Source organism: Chinchilla lanigera, unplaced genomic scaffold, assembly GCF_000276665.1.
Source record: "Chinchilla lanigera isolate Chin_1 unplaced genomic scaffold, ChiLan1.0 scaffold00102, whole genome shotgun sequence".
NCBI lineage: Eukaryota > Metazoa > Chordata > Mammalia > Rodentia > Chinchillidae > Chinchilla > Chinchilla lanigera.
Genome location: NW_004955503.1, coordinates 7,468,136 through 7,483,347, shown reverse-complemented (window position 1 = coordinate 7,483,347; position 15,212 = coordinate 7,468,136). Strand labels below are relative to the sequence as shown.

General features: G+C 39.8%; 1 protein-coding gene and 1 pseudogene across 1 annotated transcript; both read left to right on the top strand.

Moving 5' to 3' along the window:
• Nucleotides 1-129: 129 nt before the first annotated feature.
• On the top strand, nucleotides 130-3,273 carry Timm8a (translocase of inner mitochondrial membrane 8 homolog A (yeast)). Its single transcript, XM_005406950.2, has 2 exons — nucleotides 130-555; nucleotides 2,249-3,273. The coding sequence occupies exons 1-2, from the start codon at nucleotides 424-426 to the stop codon at nucleotides 2,408-2,410; spliced, it is 294 nt and encodes a 97-aa protein (XP_005407007.1). The 5' UTR covers nucleotides 130-423; the 3' UTR covers nucleotides 2,411-3,273.
• A 3,908-nt stretch (nucleotides 3,274-7,181) lies between these two features.
• Nucleotides 7,182-15,096, top strand: LOC102014587 (annotated as a pseudogene).
• Nucleotides 15,097-15,212: the final 116 nt, after the last annotated feature.

The following is a 15,212-nucleotide window of genomic DNA, read 5'->3' as shown; positions in this document are numbered from 1 at the left end:
CTGAGCAGTCCTGAACCTGCAAAACCCTTAGCCGGAAAAGCTCGGACCAATTTGGAGGTGGTCAGGGGCGGGGCTGTGTGCCCCCCCCCCCCCGCCCCGCAGTGGGCCACGGGATCACGTGATCGGAAGTAACTTCCTTTTCCCTCTACGTTCTTTTATTTTCGGATTAACGCCCTGACCGCGCCTCAGCCTCGAGGCGTAGGCTAGGTGCTGCTACCCGGTTGCGGCCGGGAGCGTCCAGCCCGTTGGGAGCTTGGGAGCGGGCAGCGCCCCCGCCGAGGACGGCGCGGCCTCCGCGCCGACGCAATGCACTCACGGGGCGGCCCCCGAGGCAGTGGGTTGTGGTTCCGGTTCCGTTGCCAAGACACGTGAAGGTCGGCGAGTCGGCGCTGAATCCGTTTCTGCAAGTGTGCTTGAGCTGAGATGGATTCCTCCTCCTTGTCCTCCGCGCCGGGTTTGGGCACAGTGGACCCACAGTTGCAGCATTTCATCGAGGTGGAGACTCAGAAGCAGCGCTTCCAGCAGCTGGTGCACCAGATGACTGAACTTTGCTGGGTGAGGATCCTAGGGCTGGGGTCTGGACACTGCCCACTTTCCGGCCGTCCCTGCCCGGGGCATCTCGGGGTGAAGGTGGACCCTGCAGCACTCCCCGGTTTTCTCCGCTTCCTTAGGCCAAGCGAGAGCATGACTCCACTCCTCAGTGGACTGTCACTCCGGACTGCTGCTTTGTGGGTGCAGAGGACTGGGGACGTGAGACTTAGACGGATGTCCCATCCAGCACTCAGGCACCTGAGATTGAAGCTGTTTAGTGCTGGTCGAGACTGATCAGATTCCCCAGTAGTGAGATTTATTTTGAGGAGCCTGAATCCCCGAGAGTCCGTGAATCTGCTGGTCCTGGACTCCTTGGGATTTACCTTGATTATATAGTTTTTCTAATCTTTCCTGGTGAAAAATGAGGGACTAAATATGAAAGTGGCGTGATCACTTCCAGTATACACATTTATTTCCATACTTGTTGGATCGTTGTGTAATACCAAACCGGTTCAGGTCTGAAGGTTGAATTCATTGGGTCCTGTCAAGGGACTTTGGCAAAGGGTGGAAGGCATTCACAGCTTGAGATCAAAGTGTTCTGGTTGCCAAGGACAGCACACTTCACTTCCTTGAGTACAAACTCGCAGAATTTAGAGCCCAAGGGTAATATGCCTTGGAATTGGAGGGTCTGAAGCTTGTATATACAACAGAATTATAAATGAGATTTATTTTAACCACTTCAGTTTCCACTGTCCCTTTCCCGTAAACTTAAGAGTATTGTTGGACTGTAACCTTCACCAAATGCTTCAATTTGGTCTGCCTTGGACGAGAGTGCTTTGATTTTTTTTTTTATTTTTTATTTTTGAGACAAGGTCTCAATGTGTAGTTCAGGCTGGCCTTGAACTTGCAGTGATCCTCCTGCCTCAGCCTCCTGAGTGTGGGGATTATAGGCATGTGCCACCAGGCCCACTGGCTTGAGTGCTTTGATTCTTCTTCTTTTTAAAATTTTGATACATTACATTTGGGGTAGGAGGAGTGTGGTCAAAGACTACTTTAAGAATCTATAAGCTATGTACTCTTTGGGAAATTTCATACAGTTTTTCATTCCTTGTGAGAGGATTCAAGAACCTTAGGCTTAAGTAGGCAAGGGTATGAGATCTCAGTTCTGTAGGGTATCTTCCTGTAATTTATTCTTTAATACTTTCATTCTGCAATTAATTTAAAACTATTCAATGCAAGCATCATTGTGGAGTTACATCTACGTTCAGCACAGTGTAACTTTGTATGTTGTCATTTTTCTTACTCTTCATATCTCAGATCCAGTATTTTCTGGCCCTATGACAGGACAAAAGAGCTCTGTGCTGTACTTTTTCTCTTCATAAAGTGAGGATTAATAATAGCATCTATTCCATAGGATTATTGTGAGAATTTAAACTTATGGAAAGTTGTTTCAGTTAGGGTAAGCTGCCAAATGTGAAATGTTATTAACATACCAGATACTGTTTTTTTTTTTTCCTTCCGGTACCAGGAGTTGAACTCATGACCTTGCGCTTGCCAGGCTGGTGCTTTGCCACTGAGCTAAATCCCCAGCCCCCCAGATACTGTTTTTAGGTGTGTGTCTTCTAAGAAACAGTAAGAAGTCATCTGTCTGTCGTGTCCAGTCATCGTTGCCCCTGACCCCAGATTCCTTTTTAATTCTGTATTTTGTCCTGAGCAGGAAAAGTGCATGGACAAGCCTGGGCCAAAGTTGGACAGTCGGGCTGAGGCCTGTTTTGTGAACTGTGTTGAGCGATTCATCGATACAAGCCAGTTCATCTTGAATCGACTGGAACAGACCCAGAAATCCAAGCCAGTCTTCTCAGAAAGTCTTTCTGACTGATCTCAGCATTACCTCTTTGGAAAAGGAAGGTAGTTCAAGAAATGAAGAGCTGTTCGTGGAACAGTTGAAGAAATGGCTACCAGGGGCTAACTCCCACCTTTTATCATTCTTGGGACATCTTAGCATCTGAAAATGAGCAAAGACCAAATTTCTGTGTGCGGTTTGAGGTTATATGTGCATTTGGTTATATTTTCAATGCTAATCTTGTGAAAATAATTGATGGATGAATGAGAAATTATTAGATGTGTATTACTGTATATGGGACTGTGCTTTTCTTGAGGTTCCCTTTACTGCTTCCTGTAATTTTGAGAATGGAACTGCTTTCTATATTTTGATAGTGGGACTGCATGGGTAAAATCTATTTGTGTGATTCCATTTCAGATTTTTGGGGGAGATGTTTGTGTCTGTTAGAAAGGACAGCAGTGAAAGAAGAAGAAATTGGCAGTAAATTGGGCATCTTGTCTAGTGATTGACTGTCAGTATTGAAAAAAATCTACAGAGTATTTGTATAGTGCATTTCAGCTTTCTAGGTTATTTCCCTCCCCTTTAGCATAATTGACCATATTAAGGTATGGGTTCAAGATAGACCAGACAACCTGAGAATCTAGATGCCTTTAGTTTTAAAGGAATCTAGCCAGTAAACACAGTTCTCATTACTAAATGGCCACAGGAAGAAGTTAACCTATCTTGTACATCAAGGCACAGAAAATTCAAAGATGTGCCTAAAGAAATTATAAAGATTCAGGCCAGTCAGAAATTAAAGGCAATTTTATGTAGGGGTGTATGCCTGATTTTAATCATTGTAGATTCCATTGGCTGTAGTTTTTCATTCATGGAAATAAAAAAATTCTACAAGATTCAAATCTGATTGAGAGGCTTTCTATATAGTTTGGGCTGGCCTTGAACTCAGTATATAGCCCAGGCTGGCCTCAAACTCAAAGGGACCGTCCTGCCTTAGCCTCTTGAGTGCTGGGATTACACATGTGCACCACCATGCCTGGCTCCATTCTGGTTTTTATCTGAAATTTACAGATATTTAATATAGGCTCATTCCAAGGCTGAGATTTAGTCTTTCTTCTAGTGGTTCCTGACCTTTTTGAAAGGGAAGCCTCGAAATGAGACGGGGAAGGAAGAAATTCTGTGTGGGTAGTTCAGTCCTTGAGTACAGTAGAAGAACGTGTATAGACTGTATTCTCCTCTCACTTCAAATCCTACTAGACTGGAGTGAACTAAAGAACTAAAAGAACTGGACTGAACTGTAGAACTGAAATGAACTACTTGTTGGGGAGCCTCTATTACAAATCTATGCAAATACATTTTTAGGAGCCTCAAGTCAACTGTTTTACCTTTTTCTCATATAGGCACTACAGGAAAATTTTTACAAATCATGATAAAACACAATTCAGTCAAAATTTATGTGCTTAACTCCATGCCAGTGTCTCTACTGACAGGGATAGAGCAGTATGTAAAAACAGCCCCAGCCCTTGAAGAGCTTATGTTGGAGCTAGGAGAGACAGGTAATGCATGCATAAATATGTCAGCATAATAAGCGCTGTGGGGGAAAAGAATAAGCCTTTTATTATTTTATAGAAGGTGATCAGAGAAGCCTTCCTTGGGAAGGTGGCATTTTGGCAGAGACCTGAAAGAACTAAGTGACCAAGTCTTGTAGGACTATGGGTAAAGAATGTTCTAGGCAGAGATAATGGCAAGTCCAAAGGCCCCAGGGTAGGAGCTGTTACTGCATGAGGCCATTTAAGGTTATTAGAACTGGAGTTCAGTGAATGAAGAGAAAATTAAGAAATAACGTTGGAGAAAAACACATGATACAGACTGATGCTGAATAGTCGTGTACACTGATCACATAGGGCCTTGCAGGCATTGTAAGAACTTTTGGCTGTTACTAAACAAGACGGGGAGGCATTTGAGGGATCTGAGCAGGTGAGTTGTGTAATAGAAGTTTTAGGAGAGCCTGGCTGCTGCTTGTAGAACATGCACACTGTGAAGTAGTAGGAAGAATGATAGAATGTTGAAGTTTGGTACAAACCTTGTATCTATATGCTCTTGCTGATTTTTTTTCCCTGCAAAGTATATGTTTATGTAGGACTGCTAAGTTGTAAAACAAAAGGGTTGGATCAGCAGACTTTTTTCTGAAATGTTATCTTACGTACAAGCCTAATATACAAAATAGAAACACCAAGCTGTTCTGGTGGGGGTGCATATCTGTCTGGAAACCTGCTTGCTGTTCTCACCTACTGGCGCCCATAGTGGTGCCTAAGGCACTGTCTTCAAACCTGTAGGGATTTACCAAGCATACAGTGAAAATGGAACCAGCCTAAAGTCCTTGCCCATGAATCCAAACAAATCTCTGTAGAGAGTTTGAATTTTAAAGTGTAATAAGTTAGTAAACTGCACGTAAAAATAGCCTTTACATGCAACAAAGGAATGCAAGTAATCCTTTAATTATTTCCCCATATTAATACTGTAATTAAAAAAAACAGCCTAGGGTGATTTGATTCCAAAGATTATGAAACAGCGCAACACTTCATATTCTTCCGTGCCCTTCCCCCATTGGTGGTGTTAGGGATTGGACCCAGGGCCTCATACATGCTAGGCAAGTACTCTGCCACTGAGCTAGCTATATACCATGCCCAAACTTACTTTTGTTGGCACCTTCTGGACTTGAGGTTGCTAGCGAAAGGTCTAGTACTGCATCTTCATTCAGTGTAGGAATCCCCACTTATGTCAAGTATTATGGTTTTGATATGGTTTGAGTGTGTCTGCCAAGGGTTCGTTTAAATATAGGTATGTTAGCCGGGCATGGTGGCACACGCCTGTAATTCCTGGAACTAGGGAGGCTGAGGCAGGAGGATCCTTGTGAGTTTGAGGCCAGCCTGGGATACAAAGTGAGCTCAAGGCCAGCCTGAATTTCATAGCAAAACTGTGTCTCAAAAAGCCAAAAAAGAAAAAAAAAGATAGATATGTTAAAATTCATGTCGTTTGATTTCAAAATATGTTATTTGTACCAAAAGCAGAATTTATTAAATTTTACTTTCATGGCTTCAATGGAAGCAAACTCAGCAAAAATATTTTCATTAAAATCAGAAGCTTAGTTCTAATTTGGCTGAAAAAGCTCAGCTGGGAAAGCATTAGACTGAAGAATGCGTAGAATTTGAGGGAAGTTCTAGTAATCTGGGGCAATTTAAAAGCAAGGTAAACATTGAAGAATCTCTGGAGATGAGAATCACTAGGGATACAGGGATTGTATAGTTAGGCCACGCTAAGGAATGTGTGTGTGTGTTGCTGGGGGTGGACCCCAGGGCCTGACACATGCTCGGGAAGCACTCTGAATGAGCTACATCCCCAGCCTTGGATTTCATTTTGAAGGTGATGGGAAACCTCTAACATTTTAAGCATGTGTTTTAGGAAAATTATAATCACATGAGTACTGAACATTAACAGAGGATAAGACTGGAATAACAGAGGATAAGACTGGAATTAGAACCTAGTAGATTTTAAGGTAGAACTGGAATTCCAAGCTGGGCATAGTAGCACACACCTGTAATCCCAGGACTTGGGAGCTGAGGCAGGAGGATAGCTGTGAGTTTGTGACCAGCCTGGGCTATATAGTGAGTTGAAGGTCAGCCTGAGCTACACAGTGAGACCCTGTCTTAAAAAAAAAGAAATGTGATTGCAAAATAGATAGGCTAGGTTTTCATGATTAAATATGGAGAGTAAGAGGAAACAAATAAGGCAATCACTCAAGTTTCACCATACCCAACTTGTTCTTTATCTATATCACATAATATGATTATTCCTAAAATATGTGAAAAATAAATTACAGGCACCCCTCGGTATCCATTATCAATATAAGACATTACCAGTGAGGGGCCAGGGATATAGCTCAGCGGCACAGTGCCTGCCTGACAAGTGCAAGGTCCTGAGTTTGATTCCCAGTAGCAAAAGAAAATAAATAAAAATTTAAAAACACATTATCATAAAAGAGTTTGTGAGAAACTCACACTGGAGTTTCAGGAGGAAATGACTAAAAGGAACAAGGAGGGATATCTAATATGAACAGTCCTATTCCTTAGGAAATATAATTTTTATGTAATTAATATAGTAGCAAAATATGCCATCCGAAGTATGATAAACAGTCATCCCTTGGAATGTGGGGGGCTGGTTCCAGGGTCTTTGTAGAAACCCAAACCTGAGGATGATCAAGTCCCATATATAAAGTGGTATTCCTCTAAATCATCTCTGGATTAATTATAATATCTAATACAATGTAAATGCTATATAAATAATTATATTACATAGGGAATAATAAGGAAAAAGGCAGTATGGGTTTACTACAAATTTGTTTTCAAATATTTTTGATTGGTTGTTGGTTGAATTCACACATGGAATTCACAAATACGTCCTTTCTTTTTTATTTTTGGTCTTTTTGAGACAGGGTCTCACTATGTAGCTCAGGCTGGCCTCAAACTCACAACGGTCCTCCTGCCTCAGCCTCCTGAGTGCTAGGATTACAGGTGTGCTCCACCACGCCCGGTTATGGAATTCACAAATATGGAGGGCCAGCTGTACTCTTTTTAAGACACATGCCAAGTAGCTTTTTTATTTATTTGTTTTGTTTTGTTTTTTGAGACAAGGTCTTGCTCTATAGTTCAGGCTGGCCTTGAACTCACTTTGTAGCCTAGGCTGGCTTCAGATTTGCTGTGATCCTTCTGCCTCAGCCTCTGGAGTGCTGGGATTATGGGTGTGCACCACCATGCCCGGCTGCCAAGCAGCTTTTGTCTGCATCAGTTACCCAAAAGGTGAGAACCATTAATCTGATCAATTTTGTTATAGTCATCTGTAATATATATGTATATATGTGAGATGTATCCTTCTCATCCTTGCTATAATCTCTTTAAAGTCTTTTTCAAGGATCTAGCAAGAAATCTGTTATGACAAATGTGCCAAGATTCATAGTTTTTAAAAAGTGAGGCATCAAACCTCAGGTGACTATAGATTAACAATTTTTCTTTTAGGCAAGCAAAAAATCTATAAACATGAAACATTGCAGAAAAAAATCCATTTACATTCTTCTGTGAAAGAAAGGGGATGGCTTTCTAAGTAAAGAATTAACAACTAAATCAATGCTGCCTGCAAAGCCCTTTAAAAGTAAGAGAAGGAGTGGGCATTGTGGTGCATGCCTGTAACCCCAGTACTCTGGGAGGCTGAGGCAAGAGGATTGCAGGTTTGAGCCCAGCCTGGGCAATTTAGGGACTTAGCAAGACTGTCTCAGAATAAAAACTATAAAATGGCTGGGAATGTAGCTCAATGCAAAGACTCTGGGTTCAATCCCCAGCACCAGCAAATAAGTAAATAAATAATTTAATAAGTAAATAAATAATTTAAAATGGATATCACCTGGGATCAAAACACAACTACAGATCTGAAAACAAAGTCATTTGTTTGATGGGAGTTAAAATTTCAAGTGCTCTACTAGTAGGGTAGGGACAGCTTGGTTTCCTCACTAAGTAAGGTACTTGGGGCCTCCCACCCTCCCTTCCTTCCTTCCTTCCTTCCGTCCATCCGTCCTGGGGACTGAACCCAAGGCCTTTGCCTGAGCTGTAGTGCCAGCCCACTTTTTTATTCTTGAGATCAGGCCTTCTAAGTTGTGCAGCTTGGACTCAAACTTGCAGTCCTCTTGCCTAGTTTCCCAAAGTAATGGGATTACAGGAGTGTATCACCACACCTGGCAGGTGCTCAGATTTTGATGGCCTTGTGAAAAGAAAACACAGTGGCTTATTCCTAAGTAAGGAAGAGAGTTGGATCCAAGACACCTGCAGAAGGCTGGAGCTACTTCAGTAAAAGTGAAATAAACAAAAGTCCATTTACTAGCACAGAGAGGCAACTTGGGATCTAAGAAAGAAGAGGTCTTCCTATGAGAATTTGCAACCTCCAAGCTGATTTCCCATAGGATTCAAATGTATACCTCCTGCAGGGTCCAGGAGCCCCCCCCCATTACCTAAAGTAACATAAAGTGATATCTATACCACTTGAACTACCACCCAAAGCAATATTAAGCGGGTCTGGAGGGACATATCCTTCATGGGCCCCTACAGAAAGTTACATGGAACACAATTTTTAAAAATTGCCAAGTACACTGAGGAAACATCTACCATGGACAGATATAAAACAGCAGGATTAGACTCCAGGTTCTTCAGATAATAAAATCATCTAATACATACTACAAAATAACTGTTTAAAATGACAACTGACAACATAAGACAGGAATTTTTAGAAGATAGAGTAATTTTGAATGAGAACTCTAGAAATGAAAAAACATGTTTTAAAATAAACTCACCAGGCATGTCAGCTCACGCCTATACTCCCAGCATTTGCAAGGCTGAGGCAGGAGGATTGCTGTAAGTTTGAGGTCAGCCTGGGCTACATAATGAATTCAAGACCAGCCTGTACTATATACCAAGACCTTGTCTCAAAAAACAACAGAAAACTGAATGGACATGTTAAGCCACATATTGGGCCTAACTGGAGTAGAGGTACATAGAATGTAGCATAGATAAAGAAATAAAAAATATGAAAAAGGGGTAGAGACATAGCAGACAGAAAAAGTCATATTCAGGCAAAGTATTGGCTGAGAGTAATGGTGATTTAAATATGCAAATATTCAGATTCAAGAAGTATAAGTCCCAAGCAGGGTAAATACAACTCAATACAATTAAATTCACATTTGGATAATTTGGTGAATCTTTAGAACATCAAACCAAATGATCATGATATAATATTTAAACGTTTTCTATGTGCCGAGATTCTGCTACACAGACAGTTGAAAAATAGGAATTATATTGGTATTTCTCTTCAGTCTTAGCCATTCATGTTTATACACAGCACAAAAAAATTCAAAGCAAATTCAGAATAACACCATAAATATAATTTTCCGTTCTGTGTTTTTTACTCAACATGTCACCATAAACATTTTCCAAGGTTATTAAGCAACAGCAACAGCAGCATAAGTAACAGCAAACATTTTAGTGTTGTGGTTATGAGCCTGGATTTTGAAATTAAGCTTCCTGGGTTTGAGTACTAGCTCAACTCTTACTAGTGACGCATACTCTATCTGATTCCATTTGGTCAGTAATAAAAACCCATGTTGTAGAGGTGTTTTCAGATACTTTTTACTAAGCTCTCTCCCAGACCATGTGCTAAACACACAATTCTCATTTAATTCTCATAAAACCTCAGTGGGCTCAAAAATGTTCTTGTCCTTATTTTACAGGTGAGAAAGTGGAGCTTAGAAAGACAATCAGATGATTTGCCCAAAATCATATCACCAGTGATGTTCCTTTGATTTAAATTCAGTTTTGTCTCCAAAACCTTTGCTTTTCATTTGTATGCTGTACTATTCTCCTATTTCACCTTAATGGCTTTATAGTATGTAAAAACCATAAAGCTGATCATAATATTTCTCAAATGTTGCACATTCAGATCTTTCTTTATTCTTATTTCCTCTGACAAATGACCTAGTGAAGCACATCGTTACCCATAAAACTGTGTGTACTTCAGATAAAGTCTTTTCAGTAATTACTCTGAATTGGGCTTAGTAAATAAGAAAGTATGACATTTTAAGGTTCTTAATATATGTTGACAAACTGCTTTCCAGAAAGGTTGAAATCACATGCATATCCACTGGTAGTGTATGACTAGGGCTGACATTCTAATTTGTATGTTATACAGTTATACTGTATATGATATGATATGTTGTATTATACATAAAACAATATACATGATGTATATTCATATGTATTATATATAGTATAATATATTGTTAATGTTATGTTTTTATATTATGGTATGGATACTGATCAGTTTTGCTATATATATTTTTAATTCACTTTTCATTTTAGTATGGCTTTGGAGTTAAAGTTGGGAAGACAGTACAGAGAGTTGTCATATACCCTATACCCTGTTTCCCCTATTATTAATGCCTTACATTAGTATGGTACATTTCTGAACCAATAATGATATATTATTGTTAACTAGAGTTCATACTTTGTCCAAAAAAAACTATAGAAATAGTTTTATGTAGCTTATTTTTTCTGTTCCAGGATCCCACCCACAATACCACGTTATATTTAGTTCTCTTATTTGCTTAGACTCCTGTTGGCTGTGGCTGATTTTTGGTTTTGGGTCTTTCTTTTGTCTTTTTGAGACAGGGTTTTGCTGTGTAGTCCAGGCTGGCCTTGAACTCATGGTGATCCTTCTGCCTCAGCCTCCCAGGTGCTGGAATTACAGGCATGTGCCACCACACCTGGCCTGGCTGTAGCTGTTTTCACCATATTTTTGTGTAAATCTTTCACTTTTTGGTTTTCCAGGTTAGGTGAAATGTAATTGATAAATAATAACTTAATATGTTAGGTGTACAATGTGATGACTTGACATACATATATATTGTTTAAGGTTTACCACAAATTAATTAACACATCCATTACCACACACAGTTACCATTATACTTGTCTGTGTGCATGTGTGTATGTGTGTTGAGGGCACTGAAGATGTGTTCTCTTACAAAATTTCCTTCTTTTGTTTTTCAGATTTAAAAAAAAAAATTATTAGTACATGTTTCTAGTATGTGAACTTTACAGTCATCTTAGGGAGTGGTTACATGTACACACTATATAGCCTGTTTCTTTTTTTTAAATACCCTTTCCCTTCCCTCCTCCCTTCCTTCCTCCAATTCCTCTATCCCATTTTTTATTCATTTGACATTGCTAATCTTAGCTCATATTATAGCATATGATGTTTATATTAATTGAGTTTATTAGGTTCCTGTACATGGCATTTCTTTATTCTACCTATTTCCCCTTGCCCTCCTCCTCACCCCTTGCCCTTACCAAATTTCAGTTTCAAGTAAACAATATAGGAGTATTAAGTGTAATCACTGTGTTATACATTAGGTCCCCAACATATAGGCATCTTATAACTGAAAGTTTGTTCCCTGTATTAGACTGTTTTATGTTGTTATAACAAAATACCAAGGGCTGGGTGTGTTAGTCAGCTTTTTGTTACTGTGACAAAATACCTGACATAAACAACTTAAAGGAAGAAGGTTTTATTTTGGCTCACAGTTTCAAAGGTTTCAGTCCATGGTCAGCCAACTCCATTGTTTTTAGGCCTTTCTTGAGGAAGACATTATGATGGAATGGGCATGGCAGAGGAAAGATGCTCAGTTCATAGCAGCCAGGTTGCAGAGAGAAAGAGAAAGAGCCAGAGAGAAGGGTTGGGGACAAAATATAGTCCTAAAGGTCAGGCCCATATGACCCACTCCCTAGTGGCTCCCTAGGTCCCACCTTCTAAGTTTCCATTACCTCCTAATAAAGCCACCAAATCATGGTCTTATCAGTGGATTAATTCACTGATGAAATCAGAGCTCTCGTGACCGAATCACCTTCTGAAAGCCCCATCTCTGAACATGTGAGACTTGAGCGGGATTTTTAAGATCTATATCATAACACTGAGTATTTTATTTATAAAGGGATTTATTCGGCTCATGATTTTGCTAGCTGGAGAGTCCAGCAATATGGCACTGGCTCCCTGGCTGTATCACACTGTGGCAGAGAAACAGGGAACTGACTGTGTAGGAGAGATCACATAGGAAGACAGGAAGCCAAAGAATGTGTAGGGGCCAATCTTACACTGTTTTATAAGAATTTGTTCTTGTGAGAACTCACTCCACCAAACTAGCATTAATCCCTTCCAAGAACAATGTCTCCAGTGACCCAATTACCTTCAGTGGGCCCCATATCTTAGTACATTATACTGGTCACCATGCCTGGATCACATGAACCTTGAAGAACAAACCATAGTACACCTTTTGACCAACATCTCATTTCCCCCACCGAGAAGGCGAAAGACCTCTGCAATGAAAATTACAGAACACTGACGAAAGAAATTGAAGAAGGCACTGGAAGATGGAAAGATCGCCCATGTTCCTGGATAAACAGAATTAATATCGTTTAAATGGCCACATTACAAAAAATGATCTACAGCTTCAATGTAGCCCCTGTAAAAATTCCAATGACATTCTTCACAAAACTATAAAAAAAGTTAAAATTCATATAGAAACACAAAAGGCCGAGAATAGACAAAGCAATTCAAAACAAAAATAACAATGTCAAAAGCATCATAATACCCTATTTCAAATTATACTGCAAAGTCATAGTAAAAATTGGCACAAAAGTAGACACATAGGGAGCTGGGGATTTAGCTCAGCGGCCCAGCGCCTGCCTGGCAAGCGTGAGGTCTTGAGTTCGATTCCCAGTACTGGAAAAAAAAAACTTATTTAAAAGCAGACACATAGACCAGTGGGATACAATAGAGGACATAAACAAACCTACACAATTACAACCATCTGATTTTTGCCAAAGGAGCCAGAAAGATACTTTGGAGAAAAAATAGCCTCTTTAACAAGTGGTACAGGGAAGACTGGATATCCACATGTGGAAGACTGAAACTGGATCCCTCTCATTCTGTACCAAAAAAATCAATTGAAAATGGATCAAAGAACTAAGTATGAGATCTGAAACTTTGCAACTGCTAGAAGAAAACGGGGAAACACTCAAAGCCATAGGCATGGACAAAGACTTCCTGAGTAAGACTAATAGCACAGGAAATAATAGCAAAAATCAACAGATGGGATTACATCAAATTTAAGTTTCTACACAGTAAGGAAAACAGAGTATAGATGGCCTACAAAATAGGAGGAAATCTTTGCTAACTATCTCTGACAGGATTAATATCTAGAATATATAAAGAACTCAGTAAAACTTAACAACAAAAAATCAAATAGCCTAATCAATAAATGGGTAAATGAAGTGAAAAGACATTTCTTAAGTAGAAAAGGCCAACAAGTGTATGAAAAATGTTCAACATCTTTAGCCATTGAGGAAATGCAAATCGAAACTACCTTGAGATTGTATTTCATCCTAGTCAGAATGGCTATCATCAGAAATATAAAATCAATAAATGCTGGTGAGGATGCAGAGAAAAGGAATCCTTGTATACTACTATTGGGAATATAAATTAGTACAGCCATGATGGAACTATGGAGATTTCTCAAAACAAAAACCAAAAAAACCCCTGAAAATAGAACTACCATATAAAACTATACCACTCTGTAATATATGCCCTAAGAAATTAAGTACATATACTGTAGGAATGCACATCCATACTTTTTGTGACACAATTCACAGTAGCCAAGATACAGACCAGTCTAGGTACCCATCAACAGATGATAAGAAAAATGTGGTATATATACACAATTTAGCCATAAGAAGACAATTATGTCATTTGCAGGAAAATGTATAGAACTGGAGATCATCATGTTAAGTGAAATAAATCAGACTCAGACAAGTGTTACATGTTCCCTAATATGTAGACTGTAAAAAAAGATGACTGTCTTAGTTACTGTTCTCTCGTTGCGGAGACAAAATACCCAACACCCAAAATTAATGAAGGAAGGGTTTATTTAGCTCACAGTTTGTGGAGATTTCAGTCCATAATCAGCTGACTTCAAGGCAGGGTGGCGTGGGGGCAACAGTTCAAGGTGGCAGAAGACAGCAAATGCAGCAAGAGCAGAAGCGGGGAGGACAAGCCTCTTTTCTTCCCATATATTGTAAGCAGGCTGCCACCCGTCTGGTGGGTGTAGCACTCACACCATCTCTCTACTCACTTCTTGCGCAAGATGAGGATGTTTAAGAGTTGCTTTAGGTTATCAGTTGATGGATATGTTAACTAGTTTGATTATAGCAATCATTTCGCAATATACATATGTTGTTTTCTTTTTTTTTTGGAACTGAGAATTGCACTCAGGACCTGGCGCTTGCTAGGCAGGCACTGTGCCACTGAGCTGTATGCACTTTCCTATGGATTATTTTTGGTACCAGGAATGGAACTCAGGACCTTGGGTTTGCCAGGCAGGTGCTGTGCTGCTGAGCAATATATATATATATATATATATATATATATATATAGAGAGAGAGAGAGAGAGAGAGAGATTCTCAAAGCATGATGTATATTTACATATATACATTTTCTATTTGCCAGTTATACTCAAGAAAAAAAGAATAGTGTTAGTAATTGTATGCCAGAGAATTGGACAACCTAGATGCTACACTTGATCTCAGCCAAAAGGCCGAGAAGCGATTGGACAACCTAGGTGAAATGGACAAATTCCTAGAAATACACAACCAAAATGAATCATGGAGAAATAGAAAACTTTCAAAGACTCTTTGTTCACCACTATCCTTTTGCCACTTTGGGTGTTGCCTGTGTACTTGTTCAATGAGGATTTAGCATCTCTTCTGTGAAGTGGCACCTGAGGAGACTGGTGGTCAACCTTGGCCAACAAAAAAGCCAAGGAAGAAGTCAAGACAAGAAACAAAGATCATATGAATTCGAAGGTGATGATACAGGAAGGTTTTGTGGCACAGTTTAAAATTAAGAGGCATACATCACTTAGTAAACTAAGGAAAGCCTATTGTAAATAGCATGGTTTATCAGTGAGGCAGATCAGATTCTGATCTGGTGATCAATGAAACAGATACACCTGCATAGTTGAGATGGGGGATGAAGATACAATTGATATGTTTCATCAGCGGGCATGTGGTATCTATTAAAAAGCGAACCTGGGGCTGGGGATTTAGCTCAGCGGCACAGTGCCTGCCCAGCAGGCGCAAGGTCATGAGTTCAATTGCCGGTACCAGAAAAGAAAAAAAAAAAGAAAGAAGAAAAG